The sequence below is a fragment of the Coenobita brevimanus genome, chromosome 80 (assembly GCF_032717465.1).
Source record: "Coenobita brevimanus isolate Jiangsu-jjx chromosome 80, ASM3271746v2, whole genome shotgun sequence".
In the NCBI taxonomy this organism is placed as follows: domain Eukaryota; kingdom Metazoa; phylum Arthropoda; class Malacostraca; order Decapoda; family Coenobitidae; genus Coenobita; species Coenobita brevimanus.
Window position 1 is genome coordinate 23,310,624 of NC_137033.1, and position 16,648 is coordinate 23,327,271.

The 16,648-nt window shown below is 40.7% G+C and overlaps 1 protein-coding gene across 1 annotated transcript in view; it reads right to left on the reverse strand.

Moving 5' to 3' along the window:
* The window catches only part of LOC145409302 (xaa-Pro aminopeptidase 1-like), a 617,499-nt gene that overhangs the window by 443,355 nt on the left and 157,496 nt on the right, over positions 1-16,648 (reverse strand). Inside the window, exon 8 of the mRNA XM_080279779.1 lies at positions 15,986-16,109. Coding sequence (XP_080135905.1) covers positions 15,986-16,109 — 124 coding nt within the window. The remainder of the gene's footprint in view (positions 1-15,985; positions 16,110-16,648) is intronic.

The window sequence follows — 16,648 nt, forward strand, 5'->3', positions numbered from 1 at the left end:
CATTATCATCTATTATACAGTACACCTAACTGCATATACATTACATACCACACTTCTAGTCTGAAAAGTTTTTAGAAATGGCGTCTCAACATCTTGCCTCGGAGTTCCCAGTGTAGGGGGTGATGATCAAGCGACCAAGCGAGATGCATGGAACCATTGTCTGACTCTCTCCATTCACCTTTTTAACATTCGCGGTCTTTCCTCTAATTTTCTCTCTCTTGACCTACGCCTCCTTTCCTCTAAATATCAACTTCTCATACTCACTGAGACTCAGCTGTCTGAGACATCTGACGGGAAAAGTTTCTCTGTATACTTCTACTTTCGTTTTACTCATCCCAAAGACAATGGTGGTTAATGCATATATTTAATCATGGTACCATCATATCTTATTCTTTCTCTTGTGGTCCTGAACATAATTATATCCTCTTAAATTTCTTCACTCTGATTTCGGCTATCATGTAATATTCAGACTAAATATGTACGTGCCATGTACTTAAACCCTACTAAGATGAAACACATTCTGTCAGTTTCTCCTCTAAAATCTCCATTCTGGGCGAGTTCAGTATTCAGCAATACTATTGGCTCTTCTTTTTTATTCACGATCCACCTGGTGAACAAGCCTACATCTTTTCTATCCTCCCTATTCTTATCCCTGACTATCTTGGAGAGAGTTCCAACATACTTAATCTTTCCCTCTAACTAATCCCTCTGCTTATTCTGTTGACCTTTCCGTTGGGATCCTCCGATCACAACCTCATTACCTTAACCTGTCTTATCGCTTCACCAAGGTCTGCAGACTCTCCCATAAAGTCTGTGACACTTTGGGGTTGCTGAATGGGATGTCCTCAGGCAGTACATCTCTGGCTTTCCCTAGAATGATTACTGCTTTCTTGGCCGAGAGCCATCTACGTGTGCCTCGTGCATTAGAGAGGTTATTACTCTGGCGTGGGAGCATACATTCCTTTCTCTAATCCCCTGACTGATAAAAAGAAACTTGGCCTAATCACACTTATTCTAATGCTGTCCACACCAGGGAGAACGCCTACTAATGGTACCAGCATCAACACACTCCTGAATCTCATCTGATTTACATTTCTGCCAAAAATTATGCTAAGTCTGTTCTTTGTTTTCGTAAGACTAATTTAATTTGCACTAAATGATCTAAAATCTACAACTCAAATATTCTTCCTGTTTATTCTGGCACCCTGACAAAAACCTCTCTATCACCGTTACTTCAACTTCCTTTCTTACTTTCAGCTCTGATGGTGCTGTTTCTTCTCCTGATAAAGAGGAACTCTTCACCCAAACTTTCTCCTGCAATAACGCTTTAGATGATTAAGAAGCTATTCCTTCATTTCTTTCCTCCTCCTAGCTTCCTCAAGGCTGACATTAACATTTCTGCATATGATGTAATTTCTGCCCTCACTGGCATCAGTACTAACAAAGCATATGGGCCTGATGGAGTTCTTCATGTATTTCTCAAGAACTGTGCTGCTATGCTTACACCCTGCCCAGATAAACTCTTTTGCCTCTGTCGACTTGAACCTTTCCTTCTTGCTGGAAGCTGACTCTCACTCAGTCTGTCCAAAAGGAAGGTGACCATTCCCATACCTGTATTACCCATTTGCTTTAGCATCCTGTATTTCCAAAGTTTTAAAATTATTCATAACAAAAAAGGCACCTTTCATGTCATAACCTTCACATTGATAGCCAGTGTGGGTTCTGCCATAGTCTGTCCACTAGAGATCTTCTCACCGTCGTTTCAGACTCCTGGTCTTCCCCCTTTTGGGTTTTGATCAAGTCTGGCACAAATATTTATTTTCCAAACTGCCCACTTGCGGTTTCTATCCTATCTGTGCCTTCATCTATACTCTCCTTTTTGGTCATTCTAAGCTGCTGCTGTAGACGGCCACTAATCTTCTCCTAGAGCTATCAATAGTGGTGTTCCTCAAGGTTCTGTCATGTCACCGGTCTTCTTCCTTTTATTGATCAATGACCCTCTAAGCTGTATATCTAACCCAATCCATCCTTACACTGAGGGCTCCATTCTTACCTATCAATCTGCTTCTTGCTACATCCACCACAGCAGTTACTTCAAATAGACATGGGGGAGGCCACGGGACACCCAACTTCTTAGCTGATTAGGATAAAAGTAACCTAGTTGTTTTTAGTACCTCCACGTCTCAGTTTCTGCACTTTTGAGCCACCATAAGCTTCCGTAGGAACATCCGTTAATATTAACAATATTAACTACCCGATTGCCAGCAGACTTTTGGGCCCTTGTCACAAATTCGCGCTAGTATATTTATAAATTCGTGCATTTTTGTTTCAGTGTGAAAACGGCGAATTATAGTGGAATTCTCACTGAATATCACTCAGTCCAACCATCCCAGCGTTCACTCGATTGGGACGGTTTCCAGAACATTTTTCACTGTTTCATAAGTGATTATCCTTGTGCGCAACATTAGCGCCTTTGCTGAGTGATTTATTGTGAGCATATGTCGCTCACTTTCATTCTGTTGATCATTGAGCCAAGCATGGCCATCCCTCGCCCCCTTCCATAATTCGAACTCAGTCAGGCTCGGATCGTCGTGGGAGCAGGTTCGTTTGTGCCCAGCATGGAGCAGCGCCGCCATTGTACAGCGAGTTCCTGAAATCTCCACCTAGATGGTGAATCGGCTTAGAGGTTTAGCGTGTTTGCAGCATCCGTCTTACGTATCAATGCCCAGTCATTCCGCTTAGCCCCTCCACTGACCAGTATATTCTTTTGTTTTTCCTAGGTTTAAGTGTTTGCTTTTAAGTGAGTGAGTGAGTGTATTCATGTTATTTTGAATTCATTTTGAGACTTATGTAATGTAAATTTATTTCATTGTAATTAATAAATTTTACAGTTCTTTTCCTTTGAGCTTAATGTATAGTTAAACTCGTGTTTTATTTCTCCACATTAATCTTATTCTAGTTGCCATTCCTAGTTTGCATAAACACTATGCATTATTCATAACTGGTACTTAGGCCAGTCCTTTTGTATTAAGCTTAAATCCGTTGTGCCAACCAGGAGTTAATGCACCGGCAAGAACCTATTTATCATTATTAGCATTAGTTATTGATTGTCAGGGGTGGAGTCACTTTCTCGAGAGGCTAACAGTTCTACAAACAGCACTCGTGAGTAATTAGTCTCTGCTGTTTGCTGTTGCGAAAGTTTATTAATTCTCATCCTTAGAGAATCGGTGAAGTAAGCCAGAATAAAGTAAAACTTACTGCTTGATTTCACAAGTCAATTTTTCCCCTTATTTACAAGCAACATTTTTAACATTAGTAATATGTAAATCTACAAAACCCCGTGACATCTGGCGACCTCACCAGGATATTAACTCCTAGCTCTAAAGTTATTAACGAGATAATACTCACTCACTCATACTTAGGTATTTATCATTAAAGTCTATAGGCACTATCTTACTGGTGATTAATGATTCATTTCTATTAATTCTACATAATAGTTTCCACAGTCAGTTATTTTTTTAGTTTTTTCTTTACCAGTTTAACTAGATAAAACTGGTCACCACTAACCTGTGCCTATATTCATTATTCTTGATTATTGGCATTTCTCTGCAAAATAGCAGTCAGTACTTAGTCTTTAGTTCACTCAGACTGAGTTAGCATCATGTCTACCGACGTCTATGTACAGGACGCTAAAGATATGGGGCTTAGCGACCCCCCAAAAGTGAAAGAGTATGTACTCTCTCGGCTTAGTTATGAGCAGCAATGCGAGAACGATGCTCATGAAGAGCATCGAATTCAGCGTGAGGAACGGGAAAGAGAACGCGAAGACGAGTGAGAAAAACGCGAATACAAGCAAAAACAACGTGAATACGAGCAAAAACAACACGAACTCGAGTTAGAACGTGAGAGAGAACGTCAACACGAGCAAAAACAATGCAAACTCGAGTTAGAACATGAGCGAGAACAACGTGAATACAAGCGTGAACAACGAGAGAGAGAACGAGAACATGAACGTGCCTAGCGCGAGGCATGTGAAAAACATGAACTTGAGATGTTGAAGCTCAAGTGAGACTCCTTGGCTTCAGACACATCTGGTGCAGCTGGCCCAAGCTCCACGAGCGCTCTCCCTGCACATGTTCTGGCGAACCCACACATCAAGCTTCCTCCATACAAGGAAGGCGAGCGAATCAAGCCATTCATAGCTCGTTTTAAAGACATGGCTCAGCTGTATCAGCTGGATGAGGCAGCTAAGCAGCTCCAGTTTCTTAGCTTGTTTGAGGGCCCTGCCCTCGATGTTCTCCACAGAATTCGTGGAGACAATCTCACGTATGAGATGATGAAGGCTGCATTCGTCAAAGAGTATGGTCTTACAGTTGACGACACCAAGAGTCAGTTTATGAGGGCGTGTTTAGAAGAAAAAGAGACTGCCGTTCAGTTCCTTGATCGGCTTAGTGCTTACTTAGATGAGTGGATGGAGAAAGATGAAACTCCTTCCACGCTTGAGGGGATAATCGACCTTATGCTGTGCACGCAGCTAGAAAAGTCGTGGCCTACTGAAGTTATGGCTCAGCTTAAGATCTGCCAGGTAAGGGACGCCAGCCATATGGTGGAGAAGGCTGATGCATTCTTCACTGCATACGGGTATCAAACTCGTAAGCAACACACCTGGAACAGGAAAGCTGACAAATCTGGAAAACCGTCTCAGACTGAACCCCAGCAACAAGGGCATTCCCAGAATAATGGCCAAGGTCCAAACAAGACGGACCAGGGGCAAAACACTCAGAAACCTGAGTGGAAGCGGTACAACAAGTACCCTAACCAGCAGCAGTATCAGCCATGCAATCAAAGGTCAGGACAGTCCTTTTCAGCACCAGCCCTAGTGTATCAGAGGCAGGAGGCGAATGCAGCCTTCATTCCTCAGTAGCAGCACGGTGGTGTCATCCTTAGCAGTACGAGTATTTTCCCACAGTTCACTAGTCCTCCTGCGACAGTGAACACTCCTCCACAGGAGGCCAATGCTCCGTCTCCCCAGATAGCGAGTACGACCCCTCAGGTATCTAGTTCTCAGGGCACCATGTTTGCCACATCATTTATTCAGTAGCCTCATCAGTGGCTGGTTGCTTCCTCCATAGGCCCTCCCACAGGTGACAGTGCCTTCCATGCTCAGCCAGGGTTTGTGGGAGACATTCCTGTGAAGGTCTGAGAGATGGTTCCTCAGGTTGCTGTGTCAGGCAGAGTCTAGTTCGGCCTGAGGAGTACACAGGTCGACAGATCCAAGCTCAGTTTATTTATGGATCAGTGAGATTGTTCCCTGAGGCACATATCCAGGTGGCATCTCCTTTTTACACTGGTACGACACTTGCAGTTGTCATGCCAGAACCTTTATTTGACCTAATAATAGGCAATATTCCAGGTGCCAAGTATAGTTGCACCATAGATGACACTACTCAGACTTCGGCTGCAGTGACATGAGCCATGGCTGAAGATCCAAACTGTCACCCCAGTGACCATTGCATCGCCGCAAGATCTGATGTGTAGCCAAGTTGTTGCTCAAGAACAACATTCTGACCCGACACTTGCTGCCGTGCAGAAGAAACAAAAGGGTAGAGTGATAAAGTATTCACGGGGAGGTCGAGCCAAGTTCCTTCATAAACAAGGACGGCTCTACCGTGAGTCATGAATACCCCAGGGCGAGGTTTGACTGTAGTTTGTCGTTCCTGCAAAGTATCGCCTAGCAGTGTTAGAATGGGGTCATTGTTCAGCCTCAGGAGGTCACATGGGCAAAAGGAAAACTCAGGGCCGTATCCATGCTGACTTTTTCTGGCCAGGAATGGGACCGGAAATAGATAGTTTTGTGCTTTCTTGTAATGTGTCCATGAACCACGAATCAGGGACATGTCCTTCCTGTGCCATTTGAATCCACACCCATAATCTCAGAGTCAGTTGAGAGACAGGGCAGTGGTGAAGTGGGTGCAGACCTGACATCTTGCCCGTTGGCCCCACAGGACACATCAAGTCCAGGGCCTGTACATACATATGTACCGTAGGTTAAGGGGAAAGTTCGAGAACCCCGCAGGGACAATCCAAAGATGTGTATGAATTACCTTGTGGAACGTCTCAAGCTGTGGGCCTCTCTGAGGATTCCTGGAGAATGCACATTATCCACACGAGTGTTCACACCCACGGTGGGCGTCAAAATGTGACCTGCCCGAGATTGCGTAGGGATTCTCATCTTCCTGTCATTAATTGTAAGTGTAGAGTTAGGTTAACCAGTAAATTGCTTGTTCTCAGAGATTTGAGCAATCCAGGAACTGGCACATTTCCTGGTTAATAATGCTAGGTTAACCAGTAAACTACAGGGGTCTTGAGAGATTTGAGCAATCCAAAGACTACGTTTCCTGGTTAATAATAAACATAAGTACTGATTGCTAGGCAGAGAGAGAGAGAAATGACACTTTTGATCCTCCACCTTGATTCCTTTCGCAGGTGCAGCTGGCGGGTGCAGCATTGTCGTACAGATCAGCTGATCATCCCTGACACATCCTGCTGCCTCTTCTCTTCTGCCTTGTCGTCATTATTTGCTATTGTATTACATAATTTTACACGTATACACAGTTACACCACAACTGTCACATATACACCGTGTATTACATACATCACACTACATAACAATTAGTTGTTAATGTAAATGTAGTGAACTTTTGCTCAGTTTGACCAGTGTACAGGATTTTTCACCATCGTCTCGGAGTTTTTTCCTCAAGCTTGCTTCTATTAACATAAATACGAGGATTTTATGCTCATGGGCGACTGTGATTTTCTCCTGTAGCAAGATAGTACACACACCACAGTGTGAATCTTGTGTGACTGAGTTAGGATTTATATCTATGTATATCGAAAAAATTTTCTCTGAAGAAAAAATTTTGATTTTGATGGGGCATAATGTCACAAATTCGCACGAGTATATTTATAAATTCGTGACATTTTTGTTTCAGTGTGAAAACCACGAATTCTAGTGGAATTCTCACTGAAAATCACTCAGTCCAACTGTCCTAGCATTCACTCAATTGGGACGGTTTTCAGAACATTTTTCACTGTTTCATAAGTGATCATCCTTGCACGCGACATTAGCGCCTTCACTGAGTGATTTACTGTGAGCGTATGTCGCTCACTTTCTTTCCATTGACTGTTGAGCCAAGCACGGCCATCCCTCGCCCCCTTCCATAATTCCAACTCAGTCAGGCTTGGATCGTCGTGGGAGCAGGTTCGTTTGTGCCAAGCATGGAGCAGCACCGCCGTTGTACAGGGAGTTCCTGAAATCTCCACCTAGACAGTGAATCGGCGTAGAGGTTTAGCGTGTTTGCAGCGTCCGTCCTAAGTATCGACGCCCAATCATTCCGCTTAGCCCCTCCACTGACCAGTATTTTCTTTTGTTTTTCCTAGGTTTAAGTGTTCAGCTTTTGAGTGAGCAAGTGAGTGTATTCTCCTTGTTATTTTGAATTCATTTTAAGACATGTAACGTAAATTTATTTCATTGTAATTAATAAATTTTACAGTTCTTTTCCTTTGAGCTTAATATATAGTTAAACTCGTGTTTTATTTCTCCACATTAAGCTTATTCTAGTTGCCACTCCTAGTTTGCATAAACGCTTTGCATTATTCATAACTGGTACTTAGGCCAGTCCTTTTGTATTAAGCTTAAATCCGTTGTGCCAACCAGGAGTTAATGCACCAGCAAGAACCTATTTATCATTATAGCATTAGTTATTGATTGTCAGGGGTGGAGTCACTTTCTCAAGAGGCTAACAGTACTACAAACAGCAATTGTGATTAATTAGTCTCTGCTGTGTACTGTTGAGAAAGTTTATAAATTCTCATCCTTAGAGAATCAGCGAAGTAAGCCGGAATAAAGTAAAACTTACTGCTTGATTTCACAAGTCAATTTTTGCCCCTATTTATAAGCAACATTTTAAACATTATTAATACGTAAATCTACAAAACAGCCCTCATGGAGCCATGGTGCTACCCAATTTTCGACCTTTTTTTTTTTTTTTTTGCTAGGTAGGCTAGAAATGATGAGAATACATGGCAAACAACCATAAAAGTACTCACAGAAGCCATTTAGGTCTACTGTATTTTGAGCTCGATTCTCCCTGACCAGGCGGCTGAAAACTTCAGAGTAACGCCCATAGACTTTATCGTCCACCTCCGACACTGATTGAGTTGAGGTACATCTTTATTTTGTTCATCGGTAACTATGCTATTCGAGCCGAAAATGCTTTTGTTGGGTATACAGATGATATAGGCAGGGCTTGAGAGGCCTAGACGGGTGCAGGAATATCCCAGCCTATCTTTTGGTGCCTATTTTGAATGTTTGAATTTTGGCAAATATATCAAACTGCTGATGTACATGTATGTCAATGGTACTGTCCACACATATAGGGGCCGACATACATGTACACCGTTGGCATGGGGCGGGTTAAACTCAAACCGGCATCATCTCTGAATGTATCTGGAGTTTCATTCTCTCAGGATTTATCATGTAAAGGTAAAATTATCTCTCTTGGAAAATCTGCCTCCAACACATTAGTCGTGCTAAGCTGATTACATGCCTTTTGTACCACCACACAGCTGTTAACTTTATACAGGGGTTTTATTCACCTTTGTATGGAGTATGGTTCTCATGTATGGGAGGGCTCTCCACATACAGTTCTTCTCAACAGGGTGGATTCAAAGGCTTTTTGCCTCATTAAATCACTTATTCTTACTGGCTCCCTTCAGTCTGTGTCTTTTCGCCTCACTGTTGGATCTTTATCTCTTTTCTGTCGCTACATCAGTGGCCACTGCTCTTCTAATCTGCTTGCATCTCTCCAATATGTAGTTCATGGACTGACATGGGGAGGGGGTGGCCTTGCATCCCCCAGGATCCTTTCCAAGCAGTCTCATTTTGTTCAGGAGACTCCTCTGAACACAGAATTAGTGTTAACAGAAATCCATAAGGATCAAAACCAGATATGATTGATTTTCCAAGACAGTTGCCATGAAATCGATGAATCACAACTTTCACTATACATTGTACAAAAAATATATATAGGCTTGTATTCAGTGGTTATTTTTACACTTCTTTTGACAATTACGTTCACTTAATACACACCATGTGAACAACTTAATCTTTTCCTATTTAGCCTAATGAAATATAATATGGACACTAATAACCAACATCCTTATGGGGGATTAAACTGTGCACTGCATTTCCTTATGGGTCATTTTCACACACTCGTACCCCAGCAATCATATCACCTTGAACACTCAGCAATTCAGCAAAGTATCTCACCAATCCATCTTCTTTCCAATGTACAGAATATTTCCCCAGCCCGCTAGGTGGAGTCTGTAAGGAGCAAAGAGGTAAATTATATAGGTAATTTTTACCCACGCTGAGGGGCTGAGTTCACGTACAAGCAGTGGCCGCAGCCTCAGCTGGCTGTTGTGCGCCACTCCCTTACTCTGCCACTCTGCCTCCCTTCACTTTTCCCCAGCCGTAAAGCATGCTTCATTCCCGGAATGAGTGAGGCTGGTCACTCTATCTTAAATTCAGGACCAACTTGCCTAGCCCCAGGCTTCTACTTTCCTCGTGGGGCAATGTAGGATTGGATAATGAGGAAAGGATTAGTAGTAGTAGTAGTAGTAGTAGTAGTAGTAGTAGTAATAGTAATACTTCTTGAGCGGGAGTTTTGGGAATAGGTTCAAAATATAACAGGGTTTCATACAAGTAATGTTACGGTAGAGTTTAATGTATTATTATTATTATTATTATTATTATTATTATTATAAATAGTTAGGCGTGGCTGGAAGAATGCAAGCACTATAACATCCTGGCAGCAACACCAGCAGATCTAGAGATCATCATCATTATGCACTATATATCCAGTCACATATCATAACATGACGACGACTATTATGCACATTATATAGAAGCTTTCCAACTATTTTGTTCCGCAGTGATTCTTATTTACACCATCCATAAAAGACAGTGTACTGGGCATAAACGGAGATGGCGCATACCTGCGGCGCTCAACCCCGACACTTCACCTTTGGAGCCTGTTGTAACACCCAATACAGGGGGTGCTATATTTTACGGGTTACCAAAGCTAGTCACCCCAGGTGGGACTTCACAACCATTCGTTGATAACAGGTTGCTATTTTGCTTCTAGCTGAACGCAGGCATTTGGGTGTAAAGAGATTGCTCATCATTCTCGCCCCGCGTGGGACTAAACCCCCGACCTTATGAATTTGGGTCCACTACATCACGGGTCACCATCTATAGATCTCCCTCATATATTAATATGACAACCCTGATGAAAAATTACATTTTATAATAATAGAAAATATTAAATAAAATACATTTAAATACCTTGATATTCAATATTCCCTTTTCCCCTCCCCTCCATCTCTCTGTTCCTCTCTGTTAAGCCTACTCAGAAATCTTCTCTCTTCTTCTCAGACATTCACCTTTGTCACCCTACAGTAGCGTGGCCAATCCAGGAACAATACTTCAAGCAACGACAGTATGTTACAAATTCAGTATATATGTAAATTTTACGAAATTGCAATGTTACGTTTGGTATTGGACTTTTAATTAAACGAGTAGGTTTGGGATGATTTTGCATCTTTTCCCATTGATTTTGAACCTTATTAGCAATTAGGTCCAGATGATGATTGTGATAATGTGACCAAAAAAATTACTTACTGTTATGCATTATATTATCATATTTATTGTAACCTATTACAGTTTTAAATGGTCAATATTGTAACAGACCTACTAAATCATTTCAAAATATGATTTATATATGTAAGGTTGAAATTTGCTAATTTATCCTAGCAGTTGTTTCTAATTTGCCTGCTTTTCTCATAATAAAAACGGTTAATCATAATAACACACATGCAAAGTATCTATTTATCTATCTATTTGGACAGATAGATAGCCAGAGATAGATATATAGACAGATACAGAGACAGGGAGAGGAAGAAATAGATACAGTAGTTGAATATATATATATATATATATATATATATATATATATATATATATATATATATATATATATATATATATATGTTTATACTGTGTGTGTGTGTGTGTGTGTGTGTGTGTGTGTGTGTGTTTGTGTGTGTGTCTGTGTTTAAACAAGCGAGAGAGAGAGAGAGAGAGAGAGAGAGAGAGAGAGAGAAAGAGAGAGAGAAGGAGTCTCGGTTCGTACTCGAACCAGCGACTACTTGCAGGAATGAGTGTGAAAGAGGGGAGGGGGGGGGGAGTAGGGGAGTTTTTAGACAGTTGTCAGTGAATATTTTTTCTCTGACGTGCGGATTATGTGTGCTGTCGTCTGTACATAACATTAAAGGAAATGTTGGATACAAAAAGATTTCTCCCGTCTACCACTTGCTTTGATGTTAAAATATCACCTCAGATCAGTCCTGAACGACAGCAGCATCTACAAAGTGTCCAAAGACGAAGATGCAGAGGAAGGTAGTGCTTTGTGTGAGAAATGAGTAGAAACAGTACTTGCAAGTGTATTAGTCACCAAATATCTAACATATATTTACTGGTAAAATTTTTGTTTCCCTAGATTTTTTGTTAATTGAGACTTTCACTCACGCCACGTTGTGTTTATGTCCTGATTTGTACATTAAAATAATGACAGTTATTAGTTACCAAATATCTGATTTATGTTTACCGATGTTTTTTTTTTTTTTTTTTTTTCCATAGACCGTGTATTGACAGATTTTCACTCAAATCAAGTGTTCATATTTCGATGTGTACACTGAGATTATTTCAGGTGTGTCACTAAATATTTAATATGTTTAGATGGATTATTATTATTATTATTATTTTGTTCCATATATTTTTTGTTGATTAAGATTTTCACAGGCCAAGGTAAGCGTTATATTTTGCTCTGTATATTAAACTTTTCTTGCATTTGTAATGGCCTATCATTTACAATCACCATTACCCGTGTAATTTCATGTCTTGATGGTCATTTATGTCTAAAGAAATTTTCCTAAATTTTCAGAAATTTTGTGACCGACTCTACAGATATTTTAGGGCCAGCACCGCAACAGCTACCCAGAGAATTTAGAAGAGAAAGGATATACACTTCGTCTCCTGCAGCCATACCCAAAACTCTCCTGTCCTGAAGCAGATTTGTGAAGTGTTCAAAATGCCACGTCTTCCTAGGAAGCTGGAGACATTGAAAGAGGCAAGAAAAAAGGCTCAAGAAATGCATCTTAGCAAGAGAAACAAGGAATATGCTATCAAAATCAGCAATCCTTCAAGGGGGAAGGGACAAGGAGCCTGGAAACTTAAGAAATTTGATTTCCATAAGGATAAGGATCCTTATAACGTATATACTTGATTCTCGTTAGAATATAAAGAAAACAAAAAGGGTCTTTTGCATAAAAGAATCTCGTTATGGATGAGTACAGGGACATTGAAACCTACCGACCCGTATCTCAAAATCTAAGTTTTCTACCTTCTGTCTCCTACACCTCAGTAACTATTTGACCAATTGTAATGAAATAAAGACTCATCATGAGCCTAGACCTTAACTATTAAACGATCTCAGTGTTCTTTTATATATTTGGAACGGAATATTTTTTGCAGAATATTTAAACTCATTTTTTTTTTTTTTCCAGAAAATTCGTTTCTCAAATATCACCTCGATCTTTTGAAGGACATAATAAGGTCCTTCAGCCATATTACTTTTAAGCTTGCAGTTCTATTAGTTTGAGAGAAGGGATTTTAAATTTTTGAAAAGGGTGAAAGGGGCAACAACGAAAAGGGCGATTGATTGGGTTTGGTTTGAGGGGCTTAAATTAATGTATGTAGTTTCCTTTACATGTGGCATAATTATCACAGTCATCAACGAATATTTAATGCAATTTTGGCCTTGTCAAAAATTATCCCAATGGCCCTCTTAATTTGCTTATTGCTTACCGGGTTCTGTGCTAAACACTTACTTTTCTATAAGTTTATTTTCTGCTGAAGCTATTTACCAAAGAAATCATTTATCCACATATAAGTAAGGCTTATGTTTCTAGAGACATTTTTTACAAATACTGTATACACACGTCACTGCACTGTCGTAAAATATATACACGTCTTGTTGTAAAATATAATTTTTTCACTCTGTTTCACTATTATAATTGAGTCCGCATATCTCTTACTGTGTTAAACACTTACCTATATTATAATGATCCGATTTCTGTATGTTTGTTTGTTACCATAACACAGCAAAAAAGGTGCATGTAGCACGAGTTTTTATTAGAGGAAGTATTGTTAAAATGTTGTAACACGAAGAATACAAAAATATCCAGTCCAGTTGGGCCACCGGTTCCCGAGTTATGACTCATTTCTGGTCTTTTGTTTAGAATGGAGGGGATGGATTCATCCTTGGACCGGCATTGATAAAAGGATAAAAATATGGGAAAATTCCTCACCCCGTCTGGCTCACGACATGAATAATTCAAGTTTCTGTTACCTTTCGACTGAGAACAGCAACTGACTTGACATCGAGCGGAGACCACCGAAGGCTGCCTTTAAGCGAATTTATCAATAAATCTCTTATTCTTATTTCTTACTCTCTGGAAGTATCATATGAACAGGTACTTATTTTCAATCCACGCTATTGCAGTCGCAGTATCTCCTGAACTCACTGATGGAATTCCACTAAACTTCTGTCAATGATGCAGTATGATGGGATAATGAACCGATTAATTCAGTTAATTCAATGAGTCAAAGGTCAAGGCATTATGGGTCGACTTAGATTATCCTTATGGGAGCGATATCTCTTGAGCCCCTCCACAGATTTTGACCGAACTTTTGCCAGTGATACAGTATGAAAAGTGGTGAATTAATTAGGTCAGCAAGGTCAAGGTCATAAGGTTGTGGGCGCGATATCTCCTTAACATGCAGACGGATTTCCACCAAACTTTTGTCAGTGATGCAATATGAAGGGATAATGAACTGATTAGATCGGCAAGATCAAAGGATCAATGGTCAAGGTCATATGAGGTTGACTTAGTTTACCTTTGGTCTCATTTCAACCCACAATGAACCTTGTCATGGAGGATGTATGGCGAGTCCGGGAGCAAGCTTTGGTGAAGGCATACCGAGCGACACATTGCATCGACAGTGGGGCCCGAGTTCGCGACATTTCATTGTGTAAGTGGTTATGTAGCACACGTACCGTAACACACATGACTGTTAATCACATGATATTTTGCTATCTTCACAGTATGAACTGTACTGGACATTATGAAAACTATTTTTCTAGATATTAATGGGAGCCCCCATAAATGGGAAAAAGATGCCACCACTCACCAGATAACTTAATGTAAAGTGCAAAAGTGGGGTCAACTTGAATTTCCCTCTGTTACACAATTTTTGTGTTCCTTTACTAAAATAGGATGTTTATTGATTTATCTACATATAATACACGAGAAAAAATGGCTTGTTTATCAAAATATAATAGGAACAGAAGGTTGCGTCCATCTCAGTTTAGGGACAGTCTACATGGGAGTATTGTGTTGCCTGAGTATTGATCAGTCATGTATTTAGGTGGTGAATGTACATCTGCAAGGAAAAATGGTCAATGGATATAACGAAATTGTATCTTACATAAAAAATGAAGGCAATATGGTACTTAAATAATCGAAGATCGTATGAACTAACTGAGCTCATATGGAGGCGCTTTCTTATGGTTAGCGTCGCGTAGTTTGTACCCACTGCCAGGGGCCCAGGGCGGAGCTGATGTATACACCACACTTGACACCTGCGCCTTTTGAAATCAGCTGATAAATCAGGAAAATATAGTGCCATCGTCGACGTCGCAGCTAAAATATATGTGGAAAAATAGACTGTAGCAGAACTGAGACGTTTTCTCAAAGCAAGAGGAATGCCATGCCTTTAAAAATTCGGGTTGCTGATCTCGGCCACGTAAGATTTCGGCTGTACAGTTCTTACTATTATTAGGTGTATAATGGATAGAACCATGTTAGGATTTGCCAGATGAAAGATTACGATCTTTGGAAACTGTATGATAAATTTTTCCAACAACTGAGATTCATAACACTTGTAAAAATGTGCTGAATGCAAAATCACGCAATAAGCTTTCATGGCTTTAAAAAAACTGTGGAGAACTTTTCAGCCTAAATCTCATTTAGAGCATCAGTAAAATATCTAAGATGAATATAATACTGGCATAATGTTTTATGCATGAGTAATAATCCCAATAGGATTTTTTTTTAAAGGAAGGTACACCAACTCTAAATGGGTAGTGACCCCACGCTATTTAGTAATCCGGCGAACACTGGCAACTTTCAAGAGTTTACGGGGGCTCTAATTGCAGATGTATAAGAATATATACACGAAAGTTTTGTCATAACCTATTAGGCTTCTCCGTACTGTACATAACTAGTGATGCCATCGTAATGCAGATATGAATATCATATCACGTTGTCAGCAACGCTTGTATGTACAAGGGTACGAAACGCAGCCTACATACTGTATACTGTATACTGGACGGCCAAGCATTATGTATAATTTTTAAATTATTTTTTGCCAAGGATCTCACAGCCACCGTCTTTTGTTGTAACATCTTTTGTTGTACTGAGCTTAATTGATAAAATATTCAACGCTTTAAAAGCAAATCTGCCTCACAGAATCATTAAATAGCAGGTTCTCAAAGATCAGATCACATTTTAACCCACTCCGAGGCGGCTTGGACTTGTGTGCATCGGCTCGGCGTGTGCGAGGCTCAAGCTTTGACTCTACATATCGATTTTTGGCTAGCGCGTTTCAAGTCTAGCTTAAAGCAAATTCGGGACCCAAGTCCTGCTCAAGCCTCGTTCTTGCATTCTGGCTTAAAAGTAAGAAAGAGAATGAAAATTAGAAGATCCCAAACTCAAGGAAGAGAGAGTAATAATAACTTACTGTACACAGGTATGCTGCACACAGTCATTCACGTGTAGATGCTGAGCCACTTCATCAGTGACTTTCTCTTCAGGGGTAAACAGCTGTATTCGGTCTGCTCCCACCAACACGTAACTTCGAAAAACTGTGGGTGGGAAAAAGTCATGTTTACTTAGTCTCACCCTCTCCCTTTCCCCCACCTCCTCTCTCTCTCTCTCTCTCTCTCTCTCTCTCTCTCTCTCTCTCTCTCTCTCTCTCTCTCTCTCTCTCTCTCTCTTCCGCTCCACACATTTTCCCCTCTCCCTCTCCTCATCTTCTCACCTCTCCACTCCCCCTCCTCTCTCTCTCTCTCTCTCTCTCTCTCTCTCTCTCTCTCCACGGTCTGTTCTCACCGACACTTATCCGCGAGAAACAGAACTAGGTTTCGCACAAACACACACACACACACACTAAACTACACTTCTCTATCCCATTTTACCCATCTCTCTCTTTTTCCTCCCTATCCTTCCGAGAGTTTATTTCACACTTTCTCAGCTTGCCTCAACTTTTTTTCACCTTGCCTAATGCAGTCTTACTCAGTCTCACTTCTATCATACCCTGCTGACCTCTATTTCACTCCTCCCTTACCTTCCCTACCCTTCTCTACACCTTCTCACCCACCTTACTGCCATTCCCTACACCTGT